At 40.1% G+C, this 15495-nt stretch overlaps 1 protein-coding gene across 3 annotated transcripts in view; it reads left to right on the top strand.

Annotated features, from left to right (window-relative positions):
• SH3BP4 (SH3 domain binding protein 4) overlaps window positions 1-15495 on the top strand; it is a 193480-nt gene that overhangs the window by 167597 nt on the left and 10388 nt on the right. For all 3 annotated transcript variants that reach the window (XM_070732266.1, XM_070732265.1, XM_070732263.1), the window contains one exon: window positions 3163-3351. In XM_070732266.1, the coding sequence (XP_070588367.1) occupies window positions 3163-3351 (189 nt within the window). The remainder of the gene's footprint in view (window positions 1-3162; window positions 3352-15495) is intronic.

Genomic DNA, 15495 nt, shown 5'->3' with positions numbered 1-15495 from the left:
CATTAATTGGATAATTACAAAAGAAATAGCGATATTAATTAAACAAAGAGAACTAAGAGATTTTAAAGAAATAAAAACTGCAGCATTGGAAAGCGCTCAAGCGGTAGTGGTATTGGGTTGGAAAGAGCCTATAAAATGGACATTACAGAACTGGTATTGGTACATGGTTGATCACATTCATTTCGAAATCATGGAAATAAGATTAAACAAGTTTGATGAAAATAAATTGGAGAAGCCAATGGTACGATGGAATAAGGTGAAAGATTATATGTTGAGTCGAATTTGCGACGAAAATGTGAAAAATAAACTCAAATCACTTTGAATAGTAAACAAATGCAAATTAGAGCTAAGGAAAAAAAAGAACATAATCTAGTAAATATTTGAACCCCCTGCAATTGGTGGTGATGGTTATTGTCAGTCGGGTGATGGCCACATGCACTGTGTACTGTTTTATGTTTGTTTTATGTAACCTTATGTGCAAAACCAATAAAATATATATTTTTTTAAAGTTAAATTTTGATATTGTATCAATCACTGTGTGCTATATTTAATTGTAAATTGCTTCAAGTTTTGTTTAACGGGAATAAATATTTTAAATAAAAGTTTCCACGTCCATTCGAGAAATATAGATTCAAAATCAATGACAACAAGAATTATACCAGACTTTACACATGTTGTGTGGGCCTAACCTGATTCTAAGCATAAGCTATAAGAGCTGCAAATGACCTTGACCAGGGTATGATTCCACTATTAGACCAACCCTTCACCATCTAGTTGCTGTTTTAATTCCTCCAATAAAAATTCATCACTTCCTGGTATAGGTCAACACCATTAGAAAATTTTCTCTGATAGTACATACCTATTTCTTCCTTACATTTCCAACAATTGGGTGACGCAGTTTGGAACATTTTTGAAATTCTATTAGGTGGCAGATCCCATCTATAAAGCATTTTAATTTTATTTTCTTTAAAGGAAGTTGACCTTGTTATTCTCCAGTTATGTGTCCATACATTTTCCCAAGTATTTAAGTCAATCTCTTTGTTTAAGTTTCTACACCAGCTTATCATATTGTCCTTTAATGTCCATTCTGTATTTTTACAATTAATTAAAAATTTATATGTTTTTCCAATTAACTTCTTTTGATTTGTTGTTAATAATTTACCTAAAATGTTATTGTCCTTTCTAAGTATATATGTTGTTTTATCTTTCTGAAACCTAGACTTTATCTGTGTATACTGTTTGCTCTCTTTTAGAGTTTGTTGTATCAAGTCAATCTTCCCATCCAGTGATTGTACACTTTTGGACATGCCCAAAAGCAAAAGAATACTGGAATTTAATAGAAAAATGGCTAAAAGAAATAACCCAGCAAGAAATTAAGAAAACACCAGAATTCTTTTTATTAGGCATTTCAAATAAGAAATACAAAAAAGACATACAGTGATACCTCGTCTTACAAACGCCTCATCATACAAACTTTTTGAGATACAAACCCGGGGTTTAAGGGTTTTTTGCCTCTTCTTACAAACTTTTCACCTTACAAACCCACCGCCGCCACTGGGATGCCCCGCCTCCGGACTTCCATTGCCAGTGAAGCACCCATTTTTGCGCCGCTGGAATTCCCCTGAGGCTCCATTCCCTGGGAAACCCCATCTCTGGACTTCCGTGTTTTTGTGATGCTGCACGAGAATCCCAGCAGGGGACTCCCAGCAGCACAAAAACGGGCGCTTCGCTGGCAACGGAAGTCCGAAGGTGGAGTTTCCCGGCGAGGGGAGCCTCAGTGAATTTGCAGCATTGCAAAAACACAGAGGTCCGGAGGTGGGTTTGCGATGCTACGATTTCACTGATGCTCCCTTTGCTGGGAAACCTCACCTCTGGACTTCCATTGCCAGCGAAGCGTCCGTTTTTACAATGCTGGGATTCCCCTGCTGGGATTTCTCTGCAGCATTGCAAAAACACAGAAGTCCAGAGGTGGGGTTTCCCATGGAGGGGAGCCTCAGGGGAATCTTAGCAGCGCAAAAACGGGCGCTTCGGCTGGCAAAAGGAGTGGATTTTGGGCTTGCACGCATTAATCACTTTTCCATTGATTCCTATGGGAAACATTGTTTTGTCTTACAAACGTTTCACCTTAAGAACCTCGTCCCGGAACCAATTAAGTTTGTAAGACAAGGTATCACTGTATATTATTTAATAATCCACATTTTAGTAGCAGCTAGAATAGCTTTTGCTCAAAAATGGAAAGACTTTGAGACCCCAAAAGAAACTGATATATTTAAGAAAGTCTTAGAATGCGCTGAGCTTGACATGATGACGAGAAGGTTGAAAAATCAAGAAGAATCAGAATTTTATGAGGTTTGGCAAAAGGTACATATCTGGTGGGATACAAAGAAACAGAGATAACCTTATTTTTACACTATTTTAAATATATTTGTACCTAGTAGTTATATTGTATTACACAGGGATTATTTACAATGTAAAGATAAACTCCTTCTTTCCTCTTCTACCATTTCTCTCTTTTTTTCTTCATAGTTCATTTCAAGTTATAATTTTAAAATTTCTATATATTTTTAAATGTTGTAGATGTGTTTTTACAATTTTACAATTGATACATCTAAGTATTTTATAAACAATGAGAAGATTAGTTTTTATTTTTATTTTTTACTTATTATAAATATAAAGATGACTTCTACTTTGAGAGGAGCGATTGTTGCTCCACTAAATGTTACATGTAATGCATGTTTTGTCTGTCTTTGCAATTTAATTAAAAATATATTTTTTAAAAAATTAAACAAAATTTTTTCTCTGATGTCTATTAAAAATCTACTTACTTGTGATTTAAATCCACTGTTTCGTGTCCTTTCATTTGGGACAACTCCAAACAATTCTACCCAAACTTTGGCTTTTCAAACTATATTATGCAGGGTTGGTTTACTACATTTGCATCAATCAGCTGTCTTTTCCAAAGTAAATTATTTATTTTTCAATAATGCATGTCTACCATTACTAAAACTCTGCGTATTTTTTTTGCTATTCATATACATTTTTTAAAAGTACATTTGTACTTTTATAAACAAAGATGTGTGTATGGATGTATCTTGCCAATTATCAAATTACAGCAAATTCTCCAGAACTTCAATGACTAATCTCATTTTTTTCTTTTCTCAGGCATTATTGAAAATGGACTGTCAAGGCTTGGTTGTCAAGCTAATTCAGGATTTTGTTCTACTGACTACAGCTGTAGAAGTGTCTCAGCGCTGGAGAGAACTTGCTGAGAAATTGGCTAAAGTTTCTAAACAACAAATGGATGCCTATGAAGCTCCCCATCAGGATAAGAATGGTGCAGTAGATAGTGAGGTAAAAAATACATTGTGTTCAGGCCATCCTGGAAGATCAAATTAACTCAGTAACTTGGAAAATGAGTTTCATACTATGCTCAACATACTTTTCCTCTTAAATAAAGATAGCCAACCTAAGAAAAGAAAGAAATCTGTGTTGTACACAGATACAGTCATTCTTCCAAGATCGGCACAGATTCTATATCTAGATATTGTAAGATCCTTCTGCAATCATACACCGTATTTTTGGGGGGTATAAGACGGAACTTTTTACCTAAAAAGAATGCTTTAAAATTTGGGTGCATCTTATACATTGAATGCTGCTGAGGCCACCCGGCAGCACTTGGCAGGAGGATGGGCAGGGTGCTGGGCATAGCACCAGCAGGAAAGCGTCACTTTCCAGGTGTCTGCTGAGGGCCTCCGGCTGGCAGGGACAAGGCGGGCGGGCTGCCCAAGTTAACCAGTCCCAGCGGAGGCAGCGGCGGTGGAAACTGCTGAGGTGGCTTCCCTTCGAGGAGCAACAACACTGGGGATGTCACGTCCACACCCCTGGCCCCCGCTGCTGAATCGCGAGGCTGAGGAGGTCGGAAAACAGACCCTGAAGGGGTCTTCTCCAGAGCCGTCTTCTTCACTGGCGCTATGTCCTTGGATGGCGGGCTCGGCTTGGGTGAGCGGCTGTGGCAGGGGCCGGTTCACAGCTGATCACCCAAGCCGAGCTCGCTAGCTAAGAACAGCGCTGGTGCAGAAGATGACTCTGCCCCTTCAGGGTCTGTTTGCCGACCTCCTCAGCCTCGCGATTCAGTAGTGGGGGCCTGAGGCATGGATATGACATCCCAGGTGCTGCTGCTCCTCGAAGGGAAGCCACTGCCGCAGCTGCCGCTACCTCCACCAGGATTGGTTAATCGGGCGGCCCGCCCTCCTTGCATTTTCCAGCTACTTCCGCCCTACTGTCCTTGCCATCACTTCTGACCATGTGACTCCACCTCTGCCTTCAGCCCTGATCCTGGTGAAGCAACCTCTTCAGTTCCACAATACTGTTGTACCTTATGATTCTTGATGAACTTGATGAACCCAATAGAAATGATTGAAGATGGAGGCACTAGCAGCATTCGGTAGTTTTAGGGCGCTGAGCTCTTGCAGGCAGAGCAGGTGGGATTTGTGTGCGTGTAAGAGAGAGAAGTGGATGTGTTAACTACAGTACTCCCTCCCGCCTTGGAGACTTCTTGCAGTCAGTTAATTTGTTTTTCTATTATGCATACTCTATTATGCATAGACCACCTGCTGGAAATACCCGCACTGACCTTGACTATTGATTATTTTAGTTTGGCATTGTCCAGTTTTCCAGAGTTTCAGACATAAGATTTTCTCCATCCATACAGAGTAAGAATTTCAGATTTCCTAATTTTTGCAAAATAACCCTCTTCTGTGGAGAATCTTAAATCTAGAAGAGTTGACTTCCTTTTTGCTTTTAATCTTTGGCAGCAGAAAAATGCAAGCACCAACCTTCCTACATCTCACTCTCAAGAATTTGTTGCTAAAGGCTACCTAATCTGAGCTACTAAAGTCTGGAAAATTACTAGATAGCAGAACTAATTTATGGACAATTTTAACTCTTTGCTACTATCTAGCTAGTGTCCTGATTTTTGCATCCCAATTCTGTTGTTTCCAGCCTAGTTAGTCTCATGCAATTTATATTTTAAGCCTGCCATTTCATTTTAGTTTGCCTTTAAGAGTGAAGGTTGCTTTCATTCTATTATTGCAGAGAATAGTCTGAAAGACTATTGTGATTGGTAATTTTTGGAGCACCTAAGGAGTAAAAATTGCTTGGCTTATAGCCCTGATCACAGTTTTGTTAAACTGTTAGCCTCCTTGCCATCTCACATGCCAATATTTTTGGAATTCCCAATCCTTTAATAATCCTGATACCTATTGAAGTATTTTTTCTGATGCAAAAGCAGCAACAGCAGCAACAAACTATGTTCCGCAGAGCAGAGCCAGCTCCTCGCCTTCCTTTTCTTTCTTTCTTTTTTAAAAGTAATTTTATTGAATATAAATATTTTTAAAACATTTTCGATCAGCATTTCTGGGCAGAGAAGAGAAGAGAAAGTTCCACGAGGAAACAAGGCAAGACAAAGGCAAGACATCCACGAGGAAACAAGGCAAGACAAAGGCAAGACATCAAACCGTAAGTGATTGATCCCTACTGCCCATTGAACACCACAAAGCCTCAATCTGCCCAGCGCACCCCAGGACCTCCAGCACCCTAGCACCATCAAACTTCTTGCCATTGGCCCAAACCCCCTGCAGAATCCAGCTTACCCTGCCATCAGCCGAGCAATCAACCAAGGCTTGGAGCCATCTGAAGCCAAGAGAGTGACCAAGAGAGTAGCCTTTAGTTTGAACAAACGCTAGGAGTCCTGTTAACAAAAGGACCTGTAAACGCTTCATTCAAAGGGAGACTGAAAAATCTTCTAAATCACCTCCGCAAATAGCATTTGGGCTAATAAGGCAAGCTTAAACTACCAGGTGCTGGCTGTGAAGGAAGAGGGGGGTTTACTGTACATTTGAAAGCCATTGTGCTTGCCTGTTTCAACTATTTGCCTCTCTCTTAAAGTTACAAACTCTACAACCCTAATTGCCTCTCCCTCAACACACTATAAAGTCATAAAGAGGCCCAGCATGCAGGAAACCTGAAACTCAGGCAGGGCAACCGAAAGACTTTCCTGAAGCACTAACACCCCCCCACACACACATCCTATAGACAGACGCTGGCACAGAACAGCTCAAATCAAAGCAGAAATGCCAATCAAAAAGAATATACAACAACAAGAACAAAAAGAACAACAAGCAACAATTGATAATCACAGCTATCAATGCTTTAAATGCAATGACATTATCAATGATCATGATGGTTTCATAAAATGCCAGACTTGCAATCAGTCTGCTCACAAAAGCTGCTTCAATATTTCTAAACATATTGACACCTTCCTAAAAGCAAACTCTTCATTTCTTTATATGTGCTCATCCTGCACCCCCAAGCTAAATATACTTAGCAATTTGTCTTATGAGATTAATACCTTAAAAGAAGCCATCAAAACCCAACAAACATTAATAGAAAGTATTGAACCAAGACTTCTCAAAACACAACAAGAATTCAAAGAAAGTATTGAATCAAAACTCTCATCCATGGAGAAAAATATCCAAACACTGAATCCACCTGACAAAATACCACTCACCACCCCACCACCCCAACCTCAACCTCAACCACTTCCAATACTTCAAAAAAACCACTAATTCTACCACTGATATCTCTACCCTAGTCAAGGATGCCATGGAACGTGAACAAAAACACCAGAATGCTATCCTCTTTGGTCTTGATGAAAGTCATGAATCAGATATAACAAGAATAAGAAATATCATCCACCTCCATCACTCACATGCACAAACAATTGCCCAAAAAGACATTTTGGAAGTTACCAGAATTGGACTTGAGCACAAGTATAATGATGGCTCAATAGCTCCCCGCTTCTGCAAAGTAGTATGCAAAACTGAACAAATAAAACAGCAATTCATCAAGACCATTAACCACATTGCCAGAAATAACAAGTCCTTCAACAAACTCAGATCCAGACCAGATCTTTCTCTCCTCCAACGTATTCGCTCTCGCGAACTATGGGCAGAACTCAAGAGATGCTATGAACTTGGTGAAACAAACCTTTACATAGATTACTGCACAGAAAGCATCAAACCCAAAACCCATAATTCTCCCCACATCTTCCGGTCTAACTTTCAACCTACCATCTCACAACATCAAACTGACACCTGCCAGACCACCATCCCACAACAACAAATGGACAACCCTACCACCTCAAACCAAGAATAGGAAAGCGTGCCCCTTACTTCCTCTAACCACCCCAAAACCAATCCCCAACACAAGACCAATCTCAAATGTAAACTATTAAATGCTAGAAGTTTAGTCAACAAGACATCTGAATTCCTCCTTCTACTTGACACCTCCAACTTTGATATAACTTTTATATGTGAAACATGGCTAAATGCTTCCTACCCAGACTCCATTATCACATCAAAAAACTACCATGTTTTCCGCTCAGACCGTGAATCCCGCAGAGGAGGCGGAGTAGCTATATTCTACAAAAAATCACTGAACCTAAAAATCCTCAAAGTTGCACAGGATTTATTGGTACCTGAAACTATTGTCTGTGATTTATCCCTAAATACCACAATTCGCTTCTTACTCTGCTACAGAGCCCCAGACTACGACATTGAACATGCTAACAAATTATCCACATTACTAACGTGGGCAACCAACTGCCCATACCCCATTATCTTCCTTGGAGAACTCAACCTACCACACATCAACTGGTCCTTAAATGAATGCAGCTCGGAACCCACCCATTCTACTATATATAATACCGTCACCTATCTGGGACTCGACCAACTAGTAACTAACAATACCAGACTTGATAACTGTCTGGATCTCATCTTCTGCAACAGCAAAAGTACAATATATGGCTTACAAACAACAGAACCATTTTCCAACAGCGACCACGGCATGATAAACTTCAGTCCCAACTTAAGCCACACTATGAACCACAAAAATAATACAACACCAAAATTCAATTTCAAAAAAGCGAACTACAAACTCATTGAAGCCCACCTCTCAACATTAAACTGGAAAACTCTATTCTCTGAATGCTACACTACTGATGACCTCTACAACACATTCCTACTCGAAATGAAAATTATCATCAGACTTCATGTACCTCTAACATGTACTATAAACAAAAAAAATAACCTCCCCATCTCAATAAGAAAATTACAAACAAGAAAAAAATCTCTCTGGAGGAAAAACAAAAAAGGACAAGTTTCCAACTTCAAAAGCCGATATAAAAGCATTTGCAATCAAATAAAAACAGAATGCCTTAACTACTACAGCAAACAAGAGGAAAACCTCCTACGCACCAAATCTAATAGAGCTTTCTACAACTTTGTCAACAGTAAACTCAAAGACTCTAGACCTATTCCACCTCTCAAAGGACCCAACAACAAAGAATACCATGATGATTCATCCAAAGCCAACCTCCTCAACTCTTTCTTTGGCTCTGTCTTTGTTAACAGCAATGGCTCATCCCCCAATTTCATCAATCGCACCTCAAACTCCCTCAATGACCTAACCCAAGTAGACTTCACTGAAGACTGAGTTGAAAAAGCATTACGTGACCTTAAACCTTCTCTATCAGTCGTTCTTGCTTTGGCGGTTGCGCTTCAGCGGTGCGATCGGGCACGGAGAGCCTGATCAAGAACAGGGGGTTTCCCTGTGTCAGAGGGGGTGTCCGCCGCCGCCCCCAGGTGCACGGTTGCCCTGCAGCACCAAGTGCAAGATCCGGGACCGGATCCTTTCGGCGCCCAGCCATAGCGGTGATTCCACAAAGAGGAAGTACAAAGAAAGATCAAAGAAGTCAAAAAGAGCGAAGATAAAAGGTATTGTGACTATTACTCCCCACAAAAGAATAAATAAATAAATACCCGAATCTACTAGAAATAAGGCGAAGAAGATTAAATAAAGAGAAATTTCTGCCCACGTGAGCGGACTTCAAGAGAGCGGAAATGGCCGTAGCTTACGTAATCTAAAGTGGCAAAAAGAAGAATCTACTAAGTTAAAACTCTTTTTTAAACGTTATTCCTGGAAGGTTTTTTTTTCTTACCATCGAAACCGAGGGAATAAGAATTGTTTAACTTATATATAATACTCTTTTTTACTCTGCCTTTGCCTTGAAGTGGACTGTGTATGAGATGTTTATAGTGTTTGATTGCCACCTAGAAAGAAATAAGATCTAATATCCAAGATGGAGGATTAATATTCTCAAGAATAAAGAAGCTGACGGATTAATTTTGAACGTGTTAAATTGATTCTTCTTTTTCCCCCCCTTTCTTTTTTTTTTTTGAATACTATATTCTGTTTGGACTATAGTGTAATATTCTTGACTTTCTTTTGTGGGTTGGTTTCTGAGAAGCATTGCTAATGAAGATATTCTTTTTTTTTAACTGGAAATTAAAGTGCCTTTGGATTATTTACTTGGACTACTGGGACTAATTGGATTACTATTTGGACCTTTTTGGATTACTATTTGGATTATTTGGACTATTTGGAATTAAAATCTGCCTGCCTTTTTCTTTTTCTATTCCTTTTTCCTTTCATTATTTTTGGCATTTTTTGATATTTTTGGAACTGGACTTACAAATATCTAATGAATTAAACAATATTGGAACTTTGAGAACTGACTTAACTGACCCATTCCTACCATAAGAAGAGCAACTAAAGAACTTAAATACATTTTGGACTTTTTCCCCTCCTCTTCCAAGTATATAAATGAATTGCTAAACTTCCTTCTTCCTCCCTCCCTTGTCTGGTTGCCCCCTGTACCTCTCTATCCCCTCCTCATATTTTTTTTTTGATATTATGTGTGTGCTTCTTTATCTTCTGTGTCTTTCCTTTTTCCTTTTTCCTTTTAGGTCCTAAGAGTGTTTAGATTGATATAATATATATATATAGAACCGTAATTGTTTTATCAACTGTTTTTTAAAGTAGATTTGCATTGTTCTTTTCTTTCCTTTTTTTCTTTTTTTCTGGATTCATTCTTTTAAGTATTCTTATTTTAAATAGATTTCAAGTAAGTGTTTATTAGAGATTTAGCTATCTGAAACTATTTGATATTATAACTACACATTTTTTTCTTTTTAATTGAAATTGATTTTACATAATATTGAAGGTATTTTGAACATTATTAGATATATTGATATATTGTTGATATATTCTTCCTTATACCTCCTTCTTTAATTCTTCTGCTTTGTTGCTTTTACTGAATTTTAACACTAATATTAATTCTATAATAGTAATACTAAAGACTGAACGACTATTAAATTGATGCCATTTTGGAAAAGATTAAAACTTACAGACTTTAGAAGACCCAGAAAAGTGTCAAAGATGTCCACCACCTCGACCATCATAAAAACTTCAAAGAAGCAAACTACAACCCCAACTGCTACACCACAAAGCTCCCCTTCTCCATCGCCATTTTCTTTGCCACAAAGAACAATAACAAGTATGCTGACCAAGGAGAAAGAAAAAGAAAAAACTCCAGCACAACCAACTTTGCAGACTATTCAAGATACACTGGCCTTGCTTCAAGTTTCTATGCAAGCTAATAGAGATGATGCACGGGAAGAGGCCCAGAAACACTATGAAGGTATAAAAGCAGAAATGAGCAACTTGAAGTCTGAGATGGAAAATGTGAAAGGAAGTGTTCAAGCAATGGACGGAAAAATTGAAGCGATGCAGCAAACTTTAAAAGAAAATGAACAATGGAGGAAGAAGGTGGATGACAAAATAGAGAAAGCCGAAAAGAGAATGGACGCATTCAAGGATCACAGTATAGTGGCTAACAGAGGTTTCAACGAAGCCATCACCAATCTTGAAGTACAACGAGCCTCACACGGGCTCAGGTTCCAAAATGTGCATGAAGAAAAAGATGAAAACTTAAGCTCGAAAATGGCGGAAATAGTGGGCGAAATTCTACAGATGGATCCTCAGGATGTAATCAAAGAGATTGATGAAATTTACAGAGTTTCAACTAGCTATGCGAGAAAACACAATCTACCAAGGGAAGTACACGTTAAATTTATCAGGAAAACCGTAAGAGATGACATTCTGAATTGGTCGAGAGACGAAAGTTTAAAATATGGAGGTAAAGACATTTTAATACTAAAACAGGTACCAAGAAGAGTTTGTGAAAGCAGGAGGGAATACTACTTCTTAACGAGAATTTTAATTAAAGAAAAAATAATTTTCAGATGGTTGATTCCAGAAGGAATTTCTTTCTTCTGGCAAAGATCCAGAATAAAACTAGAAACAGTTGACGAAGCAAGAGCCTTTTACGAACAATCCGGTCTGTTTAGGCACGACATATCATATAAAGAAATTGGAGCAGGAGGCGAGGAAAGGGGAGCGACCTCAAGGGGGGAGGAAGTAACTCAAGACCCTAAGAACAAGCGATCTCAACCACAACAAGAATTGGTACTAAGTACTAGACTTCGAGAACCTAGAGAAGCTAAAAAGTACTATTAATAGAAATGTACTCAGACTTAAACGTAAATGGATTGAATCACCCAAGAAAAAGAAAACAAATATTTTCAAAACTCAAAAAATTAAGAGCTCAAATTATGATCTTACAAGAAGTTCATATTAAAAATACGAGTAGAGATTTATTATGTAATTCCAAATTAGGTAATTTGTTTAGCTGCGGAAAAAAGGAGAGGTATAGCGGTCTATATTGATGAAACGATTGAGGTTAAACAACTTTACAGTGATCCCTCTATTATCGCGAGGGTTCCGTTCCCAGACCCCTCGCGATAATCTATTTTTCGCAATGTAGGGTTCCGGAAGTAAAAACACCATCTGCGCATGCGCGCCCTTTTTTCCCATGGCCGCGCATGCGCAGATGGTGGAGTTTGCGTGGGCAGCGGGGGAAGACCCAGGGAAGGTTCCTTCGGCCGCCCAGCAGCTGATCTGCTTGGCAGCGCGGCAGCAGCAAGGAGCTGAAGATCCGGGTTTCCCCTTTCCGTGGGCAGCGATCTTTGGCTCCTCGCTGCTAGGCGGCCGAAGGAACCTTCCCTGGGTCTTCCCCGCCGCCCACGGAAAAGGGAAACCCGGATCTTCGGCTCCTCGCTGCAGCCGCGCGCCCCTCGCCTTCGCCTCGCCTGGCGGGTGAAGGAGGGCGCAGCTCCAGCTGCTCGCCTCGGAGCCGGTCGGTCTTGCTGGCCGCTTGCAGCCGAGCCTCGGCAGGGGAAGAGGTGGTGGCGCCGCGGCGAGGCGAAGGCGAGGGGCGCGCGGGGAGCTGCCGGAAAGGAGGCGGGCGACGGAGGGCGCAGCTCTGGCTGCTCGCCTCGGAGCCGGTCGGCCTCGCTGGCCGCTTGCAGCCGAGCCTCGGCAGGGGAAGAGGCGGTGGCGCCGCAGCGAGCGAAGGCGAGGGGCGCACGGGGAGCTGCCGGAAAGGAGGCGGGCGAAGGAGGGCGCAACTCCGGCCGCTCGCCTTGGAGCCGGTCGGCCGTGCGCCCCTTGCCTTCGCCTCGCCGCTGCACCCTCCTTCACCCGCCCTTTTTGACTGCCCATCCACCCCACGGCCTCTCCCCCCTTCAAAACAAAAAAACCCCCCGCTGAGCCGGAGGGAACTCCTGACGTTCGGGCAGCCAAAAGAAGCGCAGGGCAGCCCCCGCTGAAAGCGCGCAGAGCCGGCGATACACAGGAGCGGGAGAACTGCGTGCGCGCACACACACCGGAGAGCCACGCGAGAGAGCCCTGTTTCCTCAGAGCGGCGTTGCCTTCAGTGCCGCATCACCCGGCAAGGTTCTTCCCAAAGCCGCCGAAAGGGGAAAAAAACAGCCCCCAAAAACCCCGGGCCACCTTGGCATTGCCACCCAGCCGGCCGCGCACGGACCCCCCCTTCAGTCCTTTCCCGAGAGAGCCACGAACGGCTCTCCCGGCGAAGGGTGGCAGTTTTTCCAGTCCGCAGCAATTCCCCTCAGCACGCTGCCGGATCCAGCGGGGGAGGGGGGGAAGCGAAGGCATGGCGATGGGCAAGGGCTGCCAGTGAGCCTTCTCCGTCCCTTTCCTGCTGCACCGGACCGGCTCCGACTTTTCTCGGCTGCTTGCCCACGCCCGGCTCTCTTGGCAGGCAGAAGCAACAAGTCCGGCGCAGAGGCCTCTTTCTCGCTGGGTGTCTTTGGCTGGGGCTGCTTTCTTTTTTCCGGGGGGGGGAGGAGGGAGAGAGAGCTTCTCCCCACCACCTCTCCCCACCGCCTCACGGGGGTCGAGAGCAAGAGGGGGAGAGATAGAGAAAGAAAGAGAAGGAAAGAAAGAGATGAGAGAGGGAGGAAGAGAGTGTGAGAGAGGAAGAAGCAACATAGAGAAAGAGAGAGAGAAAGAAAGATGAGAAAGGAAGGAAGAGAGTGACGTCATCGGGTGGGAAAAATCGCGATATAGCGTTTCGCGAAGATCGAGATCGCGAAAATCGAGGGATCACTGTACAGTGATAATGATGGTAGAATTTTAATTTTACAAATAAATCTAGAAACAGGACCTCTCGTCATTATATCGATTTATGCTCCAAATGAAAATCAAAAATTATTCCACAAAGAACTACATGAGAAAATAACACAATTATCTATTGATAATATGATCATAATTAGAGACTTTAATGCAATAGCCGATAGCAAAATGGACTATTCAGGTAATAAGAAAAATAAAAAAAAGAAAACGATCCTGCCTGTAACTTTTTGGAAACTTACCTCAGAATTAATATTACAGGATTTATGGCGAGAGCGCCACCCCACAGATAAACAATATACTTTTTTTTCGAATCCGCACAAAATATGGACTAGAATAGATATTGCATGGATTTCAACTCAGATTTCTGAGTATGTTTCAAATGTTGAAATTGAATTAAATGATTGGGCGGATCACAATTACTTGGAAGGGAAACAAAAAACCAAGATATTGGAGAATGAACAGAAATATTTTACGAGACTCAATATAAAATTGGATAGAAAAAGAATTGGAATTTTTTTTTAATTTAAATAATAATACAGATACTACAGCACAAAATTTATGGGATCCAGTAAAAGCTTATATACGTGGATTAACAATATCTTATACAGCAAAAAAAAAATAAAGAAAAGAAATGTCAACTTCAAAAATTGAGGACAGAATTAAAAGACTTAGAAATAATATCACAAAATAATCAAGGTGAAGATGAGAAAAAAAAAGAAAAGAGAGCTACTCAAACACAAAATAAATTTAATAGAACAAGAACAGGTAGCTGAAAAAATTAAACAGGCTAAACAAGAATATTTCGAGCATGCTAACAAACCAGGACGCTGGTTGGCATTTAAACTAAGGAACCAAAAAGAAGCAAAAATAATAAAAAAAAACCCTAGAAGATAGCAAAGGCATACTTAAACATAGAATTGAGGAAAAGAAAGCAATTGCCTTAGAATTTTATAAAAATCTACATCCAAAAAAAGATAAAAATGAAGATGAAATCTTTAATTTCTTAAGTTCAATAGATTCAACAACTAGAAACAAAATCAAATATGAAAACAACAAAAAAAGTTAAATATTTAGGTATTTGGATAACAGCAAAATCTATGACATTAAAAGAAGATAATTATACCAAACTTTTAAAACAAATTAAAAATGATTTAAAGACCTGGAGTAATTTGCAATTGTCTCTACTAGGTAGGATTTCCAGAATTAAAATGAATATTCTACCCAAAGTATTATTTTTATTCCAAGTAATTCCAATTAATCCAGGGAAAGATTTTTTAATAGAATTAAATAGAATAACAAAAAGATTTATATGGCAAGACAAAAAACCTAGAATAAGACAGTGTGCTTTAGAAGACATAAAAGAGCGAGGAGGCCTTGCCTGTCCAAATTGGAAGTTGTACTATCAAGCCGCAGCTTTGACATGGACCAAAGAATGGCTTACTTTACAAAATAGAAGATTATTAAATTTAGGAGGACATGATTTAATGCTAGGATGGCACGCCTTTATATGGTATGAAAAGTATAAAATACATTCCTATTTTAAAAGACATATAATTAGGAAAGCACTTATAGATGTTTGGAATGAGGTTAAAAAAGATCACTTTTTAGTTATGCCGGAATGGATATCTCCCATTGAAGCCATAACTTTACCAAATTTATTACAAGAGGATAAGATCTGGAAATATAAAGATTTAGTAGATAATCAGTGGGATTTGAAAACAAAGCAGGAACTGTTGGAATCGGCTCTGGCAATAGACTGGTGGCAATATACACAGATCAAGTCGAGATTTCATAAAGACAAAACAACATATATACTTAGGAAGGATAATAATATATTAGGTAAATTGCTAACCACAGATCAAAGAAAATTGATAGGGAAAACATATAAATTTCTAATTAATAATAAAAATATAGAATGGATATTAAAGGACAACATGATTAGTTGGTGTAGAAACTTAAATAGAGAGATAGATCTGAATACCTGGGAAAAGGTCTGGACGTACAACTGGAAAATAACAAAGTCAACTGCCTATAAAG

This window comes from Erythrolamprus reginae, chromosome 1 (genome assembly GCF_031021105.1).
Source record: "Erythrolamprus reginae isolate rEryReg1 chromosome 1, rEryReg1.hap1, whole genome shotgun sequence".
Lineage (NCBI taxonomy): Eukaryota > Metazoa > Chordata > Lepidosauria > Squamata > Dipsadidae > Erythrolamprus > Erythrolamprus reginae.
Note: the sequence above shows the minus strand (reverse complement) of the source record. Positions and strands in the feature narration are given on the sequence as shown.